Below are 13,437 nucleotides of genomic sequence, written 5' to 3'. Positions count from 1 at the left end.
CATTTGTTGTTGATTTATTGGTAAAGATACAACACTACGCCTACACGCTCCCACTAAATTGACATTAAAGTTGTTATTCCGCTACCTTAAAGGTATTGTGGATTTGGCTTATCCTTATTCATCTCCAGCTGATCCAACAATCCTGATCCTCAAAATGAAGCTTGCTTTGTTTACTATGTTGGCACCAGTTCCTTGTCAAACCTGCACAAGGCACATTCCCAGATGGTTATGTCTTTACTATTAGGGAATACCATAATATCTTAAAGGTCCACATTCCTAGTTGCAATGTCTTCGATTAATGCCAAGCTCACCGCACCTCACTACGCTACACCTGAGAGACATGGTTGAAAGCTGTTGTTAAGCATATTCAAAGCACTTATGGATTTTCATCTATTGTTGGATTCCAACAACGATCCACGAATTTAATGTCACTTGTAACAAACAGGCAATCCAAAAAGTCAACACCAAGCATATTGCACGCTGAAGTCCTTCACTCATCTGCAAAGCATTAGAAGATTGAAGTCAAGCAAATTCAGTCCACCTTGATGATCTCTTCACGAAGTCGCTGTCGGTGTTTACTGCCAAAAACTTCCTAAGTTATTGGATAGTACGACCTATCTGATTTGAAATGTTTATAGTTCTTAATGGGAGTTTTGTTAAACTTAGGGAGAGTATCTTAAAGTATACTCGCATGACCTTAATGTACTTTTTTTTCCTACAAACAGGAGCACTTTTTCATTGGATATTTTCTAACCTGACGCAGTTTTGATAAGCCACCAACATTGGGTTGATTCTACCCTTGTTTATGTTAATGATCATCCTAGAGATGTGAAACATCGACATCCTTAATCAACTCAAAATTTTCTCCCTAGACTACAGGTATGTCCCACTGAGTCTATTGTAGCCAGGTTTTGGTGACAATATATTCCTACATGCATCCATACTTAGAGCAGTTCCACCGAGGACTTTTTAGGCCGGCACCTGATGCGAGAATTATACGCACACAAATTAAACCCTCTTTTTGACAATTGTAGTAAGTATGTAAGTAGGGATCGTTCTGGACCGGGGATTAGGAGGGATTGTTAATCACTTGGATTTGACTCAAAAACGCTAAAAACACAATCTAAAACACTATACTAGACTCAAAGAATGCAAAACTAAACTTTAAAACACTAAGATAAACCAAAGACTCAAAATGCTTTAAAGCATAAACTAAATTGATTTCTAACTAAATTGAACAATAAGGTAAAGGGGGATTTAGGTTTTGATTAAACTAAATGACAGATTGTAAATTAAAGCATAAGGAAATGAAGTAAACACAAAATGAATGAATCAACAGCTAATAAAAAGAGATAGCACAAATGGAGATGAAGCTAGAGATTCGATTTCACCATTGCTAAGCCAAGTCCATGCTTGTTAAGTCAGATTATACTCATCCCTCTACTTATTTCTTGGGTTTGTTTCACTTAGATATGATCAGCCATATGATGTGTGGATTTGATCAAATGTCTCTAATCATGAGCCTAATTGTGATGTGCAACTTTGGTTCCTAATCAATACTATGTAGTGCACAAGAAACTTTCACAAAACCAAAGGGAACACTCGGCAGGATGTTTGCAAAACATTCCCTTCATTCATTCACATATCTACCAAGATTATGCATGATGTGTGCTTTAATCTTGGCTAAACAACCTGTGGTTAATTCAAATGATGATCAGGCATTAAAATCAACACACTAAATCACAATTAAATCGGAGAATGAAACAAGAAATAGATAGATTAAATGAGAATTCCGAATTAACTACATGGCAATCTTGCAAGGCTACATCGAATCCCTAGAGAGAGATTAGTTACACTTCATGTTTACAAAAGGTTTGACATAAAAATATATAACATGAGTGAACATAGGATTAAGAAAGAACCCTTGAAGCAAAACTGATGTCGAAATCCTTTAAGAAATGGGAGAGTGTATCTAATGGAATGAAGCCGAGAGGAAGTTCCTCATGGTACAAAACAAAGAGAATCAAAGAAACACCTAAACATTCCAACAACTCAAACTTGAATTGTATGAACGTTTAGGCCCTCTTATCTTCCTCTTCGTCGTAGCACAAGGTCTAAGGGATGTTGTTGGTGTGTTGAATGGATTGGGGAATTATGGAAATGGATGAGGAGTGGTGTTTGGATTATAAGGGAATGGTAGCTCACGGCAATGAGGGAAGATTGGATGTGTTTGTGATGTGTTGTGTATGAAAATGAGATGTGATTTTTGTGTATGAATGCATGGGTTTTTATAGGGGGAATGGGAGAATATGTGGGTGATTGTTTAAGAGTGAATGTGGTTGTTATGATTGAGAGTGCATGTGGATGAAATGATGAAGTAGGAAGGTGGAAATGCATGTGTTGAATTGGTGGTGCAATGATGAAAGAGTAAGTGCATGTGTGTGTGAATGGTGGTAGCTAGGGTGAATTATGATGAATGCATGTGGAATAAAGATGGAGAAGGTGGTGTAATGATGAAGGAGTAAGTGCATGTGTGTGTGAATGGTGTTTCTTGATGGTTTTGGGGTTGTGATGCATGTGAATGCATGTGGCTAAGGGTTGTTGATTGGGCTAGAGGTTTTGCATGGCTCAAAGGATTGTTTGATTGGGCTAGGCCCTTAGTTTTATGTCCAAAGTGCATACAAGGCTTTCAAATTCGTCCAACACTTTGGCTCCAAGCATATGCTATCCATTCCAAGCCCAATTTTGCTCCAAAATACTCCAAAATGCATCTTTTTGCTTCCTTAGCCATATGAACCTAAAAACACATGAAAATGGCTTAAACTACTAAAACAATTATGAATTAACAACATAGATGCACGAAAACAAGCTAAGTAAGTCGCCTAAATATGCTCCTATCAACACCTAGCCCAAGCTGGTCTCCAAGCTAGCCCAGAATCGACAAAGCTATGGCTCGGCCTACATTACGTTAGCCACTTTTTTTTTTCTTTTTTGTGCGCCAGACAGGGAGTTGTTGTGGGAGCAGAGCTGGTCGAGGCCGAAGAGGGTGTTAGGAAGGAAAGAGCCACAGGAGGACGAAGCGGACAATGAAGAGGTGTGGAGATGCAGAAATTAAAAATATTTGAAGGATATGAGGTGTGGAGCTTGTTGTTGAGGTCAGCTTAGGATTTGAAGGACAAGAGGGCAATGGCGTTGAAGGATAGGATGAGAAGGTTTGGAGGTGGCAGTGGGAATGGAAGGGAAATGCAGGGGTGAACGGTGGTGGCGACAAGGAACTGAGGAAGAGGTGTGGAGATGCAGAAATTTAAGATATTTTAATATTATTATTATTATTATTATTATTATTATTATTTTATTAAAAAGTTAGAAAATAAAAGTCAAATTATTATTTTATAATAAAAATTAATAATATTTTAATAAAATTGACTAGGCTATTTAGTTTTAGGGGTGGAGATGCATTTGGCCTATTACTGTTCATTGGAGTTTATCACTGTTCACTGAGTGGATTAAATGGGTTGGTTGCTGGCACATTTTTTTAGGGGTGGAACTGCTCTTAGAGACTCACATATACATCGCTTGTGCTTGCCGAGAACTGACGATAACAATTGCCATGTGCTAATCATGAAGACATGATGCGATACTTAAGTTGTACACACCCAAGGGTAAGTGTAGTGAATATGATTTTATAACTAGTGTGATTGTGTAAACTAGAAGTAGGAATCCTATAGGATCTAGAATATCATTTTCTTCTATAATTTAATTATTTGTAGGCAACAAAGCTCATCATAATTAGTATAAATAAATGCACTAGGCACAAGGGATTACACACAAAATTCTTCTAGCCCCTCCACTCTTTCTCTCTTCTCTAGTGGCCATTTTTTACCTTCTCCTAATAATTAGTTTCACAACAAAAGCAACATGAAAAAGATTTTGGGTTCAAATTTACCAGAGGTAACTATTTTTTTATAGTTAAATTAGAAGAAAAAGGAAAAATTGAAAATAAAGGAGAAAGAATAAGAAGAATTTAATACAACACATGTCTTATGAGGGCACTGATCAAGTCTGCAACTTGTCGAGAGAGGTGTGGTCGTCATTTGGAATGAAGAAGCTCGTTTGATAGGCATCTTTGTGAGTGGTTGAAGGGTAGTGGACATTGGGCACATAATTCGATCTGGATTGCTGGAAAACGGGTTGAGATCACTGAAAAATGAATCAGAATCGTTGCCAATGGACCAATCGATCCAGTGTGAACCAGAACCGGTCTGGCGATTGGCCAGAAGTTCGGGTAAACATGTCTAAAGGTCTGTCTGGGCGATGGGGCCTGGATCCGGTGCAGGGATGCAAATACACATCCAGGTTAACTTTACCTTTGTTGACTAGAGGCCGACATGCTAGGCTTCGCACAATATGAGCTTTATGCACTAGAGGTTGGGCCTGCTAAAGCCGGTGATGGTTGCACTTCTTTGGGCTTCTGGCTGGTTGCACTTCTTTAGGCTTCTGGAGCTCGTCTAGGTTGCAAGGTTTGTTGCAGTTGCCAGTGTGAGCTCTTGGATTTGTACCAGCGTGGGCTAACAATGACAATGGCCTATATGGACTTCTGCCTTGGCTCTGGCTGCAACATTTGCTTATTGGGCATGGCCAACACAATTGGATTGGATGGCAAACGCGCCATGGGCGAGCCTTGACTATGGACTAATACTCGTTCATGCCTCCTAATCATCTTTAGATGATTGGGCCTCATTGGACTGCAGGGTGGGCTGCTGATGCTGTGGCAACCATGCTTCCATCAATTGGTGAAAACCTAGGTAAGTACGAAGTGTTGTTCGTCGTGCTTTCAGAATATCCTACCAGTGTATCCTTTCTCTAGGGACTGATCAAAGAACTTTAATAGAGTTCAATGACTAGAATCATACGAGAAATTTAACGTAACAAAAAATTCTAAAAGGAATTGCGAGAGCTTTCTTCAATAATTAAATCGGGCTCTCAATGAAAGCACTATTTTGTGGTAGCAAAAATTTATCATCTTCAGTCTTGAGGAATTTGTACTTACAAAACAAATAAACATCTTTGATCAAAGATCAAAGCCACGCGCCCAAGAAGTTGGGGGGAGGAAGGTTGGCCATGAATCTCCGATGCATAAGTCAGTTTCTCTGAAAAGAGAGTTTTAGAGCTTAATTGCATAGAAAAAGTTCGCTAAAATTTGATGGAGAATGGAATATTTATAGGAGCTAGGGCCATCCACATTTGTAGGGTTTGCCATGTTATGCGCCAACATCTGATTAGATGTGTGTCATCCGTAGGTGGAAGAGAAAGAATTATCCTGAAGATTTATTTAATTAATTAATATCTTGGGATTATCTTGTAATATTCTTGATTAGATGTGATTGTGATTACTTGCTTGATTGAGTTGATCTTCAATTAGGAAAACATAAAGATAAGATCTAGTAATTAATCATTTCTTTAATACCTTTAACTTTTCTCCTCACTATGGGGAGGAGAGCTTGATAAGGTAGTAGTCAGCTGCTTAGTTTTTCTTGAAGGTTGAACTACGTGTGGAGCAGATATGGGCCTCGCCACTTTAATGAGTGCATTCTCATCACTTGTGGATAAAAGTCCATGTGTTAGCTCCACGGTTTATGTATTATGTTTAGCTCCACTTTCATGATCTTGTTTTTTTGGTTCAGGGTCGTTATTATTTGTGTTTGTGTTTGTATTTGTATTTGTGTTTGAGATGTACTAATTGCAGTATTACTAGATTACGCATTTGCAAACATATTGTTAGAATGATTAGCTTGATGTTTAGGATTTGGTCGTCTATATTTTTGTTAGACCTTTTACCCTTTTAAATTTCACTCCTCCCTAATAATTCCTGGGTTCACCAACGCTTCTAAGAATCAAAATTAACATGGTTATGGGTTCATCTCTGTCACTCAACAAGTCATATGTTTTGTTAGTAAAAAGAACATGTCGTATGTGGGTCATCTCTTTTGTTATAAACGTCATGTTTTTTTTGTTGCATATATTTGGTTAGTAATAGTATAAATGAGTTTTCAATTATTTCACTCAACGAGAAAAGAAAAAAGTAGAGAAAATGCACCAAATTAAGGGTTTCTAAAAATTAGATTACTTTGTCAGTCAAAAGGATCTCGAATTTTCTGAAGTGCCTCATCTTTCTGGAATTCCTATACCCTAAACTTGTCTTAACCTTAAATTTGACTCCCATCATTGATCATGGACAGTTTGGGCACGACTGCATTATGGAGCATAAGAATTAAATTCAAGATAATGCATGTTGCCATCCGCCCCATATTCTCCCACCCAATCCCATGCAGAAGATGAGATTCAGAAGCATTTCGAAACGATCTAGTCAGTCAATGACTACGACTTAATCAACCATAATTGTTCTTTACTGTTTTAGTTTTATTTCCTTTCAAGCTAGTTCTATATGAACACTCCTCAGTTTTTCACATAATTTGGAATAATTATCTACATCCTTATCCACTGCGCATAATTCCCAAATTATTATTACTCTTAATTCCAATAATTTACCGTTGATTATATTCCATAATCTACTATGTAATGTAACTGCAAATCAAATCATTAATATTCCTAATCATTTTCATTCTCTTTCTTAATTCTTTTGGTCCAAGTTCTCCTCATGATTGACTGGTGTCAAGAATTCCCTTTTATTAATAAACAAGAGGGGAATTTCAGCCATTATCTATGAGCTATTATTAACATTTCAAAAATATGAGTTAATCTGAGTAAAATTGCGTAATATTGCATTATATATGAGCTGTTATTAACATTTCAAAATCTAAGTGAATCCAATATTATTGTTTTACCAAATCAGCCCTTGAGTCTCATCTAAAACCAAAACATTGCACAGCACAACAATTCCATCCATAAAAGGCTATTCAAGGAATTTCAACCATAAAATGTGCCAAAAAGAAAACAGAAAGAAAGCAAAAAGAGAAGCAAAGTTTGCCATTTTTCATGATAGTTTCATTATCTCACCAAAACCTTTCAAAGAATCGGGACTTACCAAATAACAAAACAAACAGTTCAAAGAATCGGGCAAAAGGCAAGGGCAAAAGGGATTGGTCAGCCAATTTCTGCTCTGACTCTTGCGAGTTAAGGAAGTTCTCAGAAAACCATAACCTGCTAAAATAAAAAATCCAGTAGGAAGCCAGGTCACTCGCCATTGCTGAATGCTTCACGACCCAGTTGGCCACGTGTCCCGTCTCCTTCAGTTGTGTTCACCCAGAGTGCCACGGCACGTACGGACTCAGAAACTTGCGATCCCCCGCGAAGCTCGGGTTGACCAGTGCCAGCCTTGACGGCTAAGTACGGACACACCCCTATCGTTTTATATTTCAGTATATAACTAAAGTTTCCAGCCACCCCACACCCTCCATTTTCTTAGCTGACTCTCTCTCTCTCTCCTCTTTCTCTCTTCATTATAACCTCCTAATCTCTCTCTCTTTCTATCTGTTTTTCTCATCCTTCCTTCCCTATTTATTTTTCTTCTGTCGTTATCCTGTCTGTCTGTCTCTAAATTTTGGTTTGATATTGTTAGCTGCTTAATTAGCTTTTTTTTTTTAATTTAATTTAATTTAATTTTAATAAAACTGTTTTGCGTTTTGCACTTTTTTTTGCATTGGCTCCTCCTTCTGCATATAGTTTCATCCCATCGAGGTCACAGAAAATAAAACAGGGGTCCGTGTGAGGAGGAGCAAATTATGCATGTAAATATTGATTAATGCATTATTATTCCTACAATATTTCTCTCATTGATTCTTTTGCTAATTTTTAATTAAGCAGCCGAACCAATTCGATTAATCTTTCGAAGCCTAGAGAGAGAGATTTGGAAATCATGTTGCAGCATATGATCCAGCAGCAGCAGCAACAGCAGGAGCAGGTTAAGTCCCATTTTTTAATCTCATTCTCCGTTCATGCATGCATGCATTCATATAGTGATTTCTGATTGATAATGGTGTTTATATGCATGTATCTTAGTAATCTGCATATTAGTGTGTTTGTGGAAATGGGTTCTTCAGAATTAGTTTTAAGGTATATGTATACATATATATATACACACACACACATGTACATGTGTTTGTGTTTAATCTGCAAATTAGTGTCTTTCGGCAAATGGGTTATTGTGGATTAGTCTTAAGATTAAGTATTTCTTAATTATTTTGACATTTATTTCTGCAAATGTGGTTTTCAGAATTAGTCGCAGATTAAAAGATAATTGCATGCTAATCAATTTGTTCTTTACTTCGTTACATGTTTTTATGCTTTATTGGGTTCAATGTTGATGTTCTTAGTTGGTTTGGGTCAAAATTTCTTGGTCCAATTGGTTGAGGGGTCCAGAAGCAAGGAATTTTCATATCCATTCCCTTTCACTTTCACCTCTTTCTGGGATTTCTGATATGTGCTGTAACCATCATTTTGCTCAATCCTTTTCGCATCTCTATCTTCCCCGGTCGCGTGTGCATTTTGGATTATTCAAATTTGAATGTCTTGTTTGATTTCGACATCTCTGACAATCACAAAATTCATCATCTCGTGTACTTCTGAGTTTTGGATCAACTAGTTGGAATAAAATTAAAGCAAATACAAAACTTTGATCCTGTGCATTCATAGTATCGATATGGACCTGCTACTAGAGTTCTGTTCCCAAAGAATTTGTAGGGTTAAGGCATTTTACTGTCAATAGAAATTGCACAATCAAATCTCATCAATTTTGTGCTACCACTCATCGAGCCGGTTATATAGACTTACTAGTTATTTCAACCCTTGATGCCAATAATACGCACAAAATTGTCATTGTCTTAGGGTTGCTTACTAGTTATTTCCCACTTTCGTATTGGAGTAGAATGAGAATATTTAGCTTTTTATGCTTCTCCTATAAGCTTTTCTAATCTTCAATCTTTTTGGATTTAGATGGTTAAAGGAGAGCCCTAGTGTGACAAGCATTTCACATGGATAACATAATTGCTTCTTTTCTTCCAATTGCTAATAAATTCTGATTGTTTGTTCGGACCGAGTTGTTTCTGTAAACTGAACAAAACTTACATACCATGAGCTTCCTTCTTAGTTTACTCCTTTAGTTTCTAGCTGCAGTTGGGCAACTTTCTTCCTACATGTCACATGTAGCACAAATGCACATCATTTTCTACTTTGCACAAAAAAATCCACCACCAAAACCATCCTTCTTTTGAACACTTATGTGCTCAATGAATCATATATATACATGGAAGGTTGGTCCATGGAAACTATATAAAAAAAAATTGGAAAACTGTCCTATTCTTTCTATTTATTTTTAACTTTTTACATGCTTGCTTCATGCATATCGAAAGAAAAAATCCGAGGGAGGGATTGAGGGAAGTTCTACTGTGAGGCAGGTTCATATATATTTGCGGTACTAAGATGGAGCATGCCTACATCAATATCTCGTCTAACAAGTTAAAAATTATGATGAATGATGAACTTAACAAAAAGGTTTTATTTTGCAATCTTATAGTTGATGACAAGGGTTTTTTGCATGGATTTTTGTCAGATAATCATATTTTTAATTTTGCACTCTGATGTTTTGCTTGCAGGATGAAATTTCTAGCCAGATTAGCGCTCAAATATTTGAATTTTGCGACCCGGAACTATTCCAAGAGACCCTACAGAATTCCGAGGTCACCACTTCTCCAAATTGCTGCTACGAAGAAAATTCATCCTTTGCAACAAACCTTTCACTACCCCCAGATATAGAAACCAAGTTCTGTATCTACCCAGACAACAATGGTAATACTGACGCAAACATTTCCCAAACCCCCACAACTACTAGCACCAACACCACCACCGCTGCTGCCAGCGTTAATACCACCGCAACCACCTCCGCTAATACCACCAACAACAATAGTGGCAACCTTTCCATAATCTTTGATTCCCAAGAGGAAATTGACAATGATATATCAGCTTCCATTGATTTTTCTCCATCCCCACCCTTTTCGGTACCTTCGTTTCTCATAAACCCGGAAGATCAATTTGATTTCTCTCAAGTGCCACCTCAAATGCCATTAGCAGATCCTGTTGTTGAGGGATTTTCACAGTACCCTGCCGAACCTGTACCAACTCTTATGACAGCTCCATTAGCATCGGTTTTTGAAGAGGATTGCTTGTCTTCAGTGCCTTCTTATGTTCCTTTTAACCCTTCTTCTCCTCCTTGTTCATTTATGGGTCCTCCTATGGGACCCTACATGCCTACTGGGCCTATAAATCCTGCTGCATTATCAGCTGACGGTACTGGAATTTTCACCAGCAGCATTCTTATGGCTTCTGAACTGCAACAGAAAGACTTGGAATATCAGGGAGACAGTGGTGGAATCTTCTGTCCAGATTCATTATCGAGGGTTTTTAACCCCGAAGAGGTTCAGGTACCAATCGCTGCTTGCAACTTCTAGTACTTGGTAGATACTTGGAGATAATTTAAGAAATAACCATTTTATTTCTCACTAAAAACACATCAAACAGTTTAGTTTGGTTTCAAAGTTTCAAACTAAAATCAAGAATGAAGTTTAATACACCATATAGAACTAACAGAAAAGGTCTATGGAGTCTCTTTACCCTTCTCCTGCTATATCAAGTTGATTTGTTGAGTTTTTAACAATTGTGGTGAATAGTTGTTGAAAATTGAAGAACTTGAAGAACCTGCCCTCTTAGAAAACCTCTCTGCATTTTAGTCCTGTCTCTCTCATGAGCTTTAGTTGGCCATTAAAGTCAACCGATGGGAACTTAGCGTTGTAAACCCTCGTAGGGGCCACTGCTTATCTGTTTTTTCTGAACTGTCACCATCTGCATGTCGACTGGAGAAAGTGGTATCACATTCAAATTAACCGAATAATATCAGCACGCTTAGCATCGAAATAAGGACATATTTTCTTTCTTGTGCACTAGAAGGGACTAATGTTATTTTTCATTGCTACTTTTTCTTTGGGTGTAATTTTCACCTTTAATCTCTACAAAAGGCACTTAGTGCTGAGAGTCAGCAACTGGTGAGTGGGGGTGGGAACTCTACTTCGTTAACAACTGAGATTCCAATAGCCGAAGACCCAAATTTTAAAGTAGGCAAGCTCTCTGTTGAAGAGAGGAAAGAGAAGATCCACAGGTACATGAAGAAAAGGAATGAGAGGAACTTCACCAAGAAAATCAAGGTTCTCTCTCTCTCTCTCTAGAAAAACATGTGTGAAAAGCATATGCCTTTACTCATATTTGCATGTGTGCATGTATGTTACTATGTGCGTAGTAATTAGGGATTAGGGTTAAACTCTCACTAATGTCCAAGCAAATATGCAGTATGCCTGCCGCAAAACACTTGCTGACAGCAGACCTCGAGTCCGAGGAAGATTTGCAAAGAACGATGATTTTGGAGAGACCCACAGATCTGCTGGAAGCAATCATGAAGACGATGAAGATGATGAAGTAATGCCTCGTACACTTTTAACACATACCTTATCTTGCAAGAAACAATTCTCAAAATAATACGAATTATATTATCCTCGGCATCTTGATACCTTTCAAAGTCTTGTTATTGTCCATTGCATTCCAGTCATCTGACATTAGTAAATATTCTTACAGGTAGCTGTGAAAGAGGAAGAGGATTTGGCTGATTCCTCGGATATCTTTGCTCATATCAGTGGAGTGAACTCTTTCAAATGCAGCTACCCAATCCAGTCCTGGATTTGAGTAGTATAATAGTACTAGATTAATAACCTACCAATTTTGCAGGACCCCGTTTCCACCAGTGATTTGTATATCCTGGTTTAATAAAAAATATGAATAATTGGGTCATTATATATTATTCATGTAGATAATTGAGTCAGGAGGAAAGTATAGAGAAAGTGCTTAACAATGTAAGGATACTATTTCTTATACAAACTTCAAACCTTGTAAGGTGTACATTTCATGTCATCTTACTTGAATACTAGTGGAACCATTGTATAGAGACTTAAATTTTTATGAACCCCGAGAGACTTTTAGGGTGAGTTTGAACGAGGGACTTTGAAGTTCTACCTACAAGGCTCGGGACTTTTAGTAGTAACTTTGTAGTGCTTGAGTATTTCAATGATTGTGTTCTTGTAGTGCATTTTTTAACAATCGAGTCTAAAGTTTCTTAGAACTTTAAAGCCCATGATTCAAAATAGGGTTAGAGATAGAGAAAGAGTTTGATTCCCACAAGCACAAAATGTGAAAACCAAAAACCAAATGATTATCGCATGAACCCCTAAGTTTTGATCTTATTCCTTTGATTGGTTCAATTTTACATGGAACCATCCTAGCTCTTCCATTGTTAGTGCTTTCATTGTCACTCTCCTTGTTCTTGTGGTCGTGTTTGTTAGACAATCACTAACCCTAAAAGCTTAACTTGTCAAGGAATGAGATAATGTACATCAAGCTTATACTCTGTTGCATGTGCGTGCTTCTCTTGCACATGGAGAGGTAGATCAATGAAGACTACAAACAACAAAGAAGTAGAGAATGCAGACTTGAACTCGGAACATGTTGCAAAAAAGCTCTGATATCATGATAGACAACAAGAAACCCCAAAAGCTTAAGCTATCAAGAAATAAACCAACAATATTTGTCAATTTATCGTGTGTTGATACAAAGTTCTGACATTTAGATTGCATAAGCATCGGCATCGGCATCGGCATCGCCGTGGACTCGTAATACTATTTGTTAAATTAATGAGTTCCCATTCCCCGTTTAAAGGTCTTGATTTTGATGGATTCCAATCTAGGCTTGCTATTGGGTTTTGTTTTGGTGTAATGAGTGAATAAGCATGAGCTAAGGATTTGGGCTGTGCTTATTGTTTTGGTTTAATGACCCAATATCTCTTTGTAATCTTGTTGATTTTGTTGTACAACTACATATTGACAGATCTTGAGTTTGAATGATACTTAGTTAGATCACCATATCATAATTATCAAAAAACAAAAAAACCGTAATAACGAAGAATTGAAAGGGACATGTTTGATTGTCCTAGGTTCTTCTGCATCAATAATTTTGAAGGTCAAAACCAAAAGCCCACATGCCATTACTTTTGGGAAATCTAGAGAGATTTGAAACGAGAATGTGCTCCGTTAATTGCTCATCGTTAGGTATGGAAAAATTACAGACTGCAGGCAAAATGCCTTTAATTTTTCAACAAGATTTGTTATGTTAGACGGCTCCCCTAAATAGACAAGCCTTTTGTTGTCGTTTGTCAACCAAACCTTTTTTTTTTCTTTTCAATAAACAATATCATTTACACTAAGAGCGTTTATTGACCAAACTTTAAAAAACAAGGTTCAATTGCAAATTTGCCCTAATTTTCTCGCACTGCACATGCATGAATGCATAATTACATATTTACCCAATTAAGGAATCAGTTGGTCC

The 13,437-nt window shown here is 37.4% G+C and overlaps 1 protein-coding gene across 4 annotated transcripts; it reads left to right on the top strand.

Annotated features, from left to right (window-relative positions):
• The first annotated feature begins 7,216 nt into the window (after positions 1-7,216).
• On the top strand, positions 7,217-12,001 carry LOC137732401 (uncharacterized). Of its 4 annotated transcripts, XM_088687266.1 has the most exons (6): positions 7,217-7,347; positions 7,822-7,921; positions 9,612-10,436; positions 11,028-11,213; positions 11,356-11,481; positions 11,638-12,001. In XM_088687266.1, exons 2-6 carry the CDS (start codon positions 7,877-7,879, stop codon positions 11,743-11,745), a joined length of 1,290 nt encoding a protein of 429 aa, XP_088543392.1. In that variant the 5' UTR covers positions 7,217-7,347; positions 7,822-7,876; the 3' UTR covers positions 11,746-12,001. The 4 variants fall into 4 exon arrangements, with proteins under 4 accessions (XP_088543392.1, XP_068327811.2, XP_088543393.1 ...); XM_068471710.2 differs by lacking the exon at positions 7,217-7,347 and having other exon boundaries at positions 7,410-7,921; XM_088687267.1 differs by lacking the exons at positions 7,217-7,347; positions 7,822-7,921 and adding an exon at positions 8,991-9,269.
• Positions 12,002-13,437: the final 1,436 nt, after the last annotated feature.

Source organism: Pyrus communis, chromosome 16 (genome assembly GCF_041283825.1).
Source record: "Pyrus communis isolate YQ-2024b chromosome 16, ASM4128382v1, whole genome shotgun sequence".
In the NCBI taxonomy this organism is placed as follows: domain Eukaryota; kingdom Viridiplantae; phylum Streptophyta; class Magnoliopsida; order Rosales; family Rosaceae; genus Pyrus; species Pyrus communis.
Note: the sequence above shows the minus strand (reverse complement) of the source record. Positions and strands in the feature narration are given on the sequence as shown.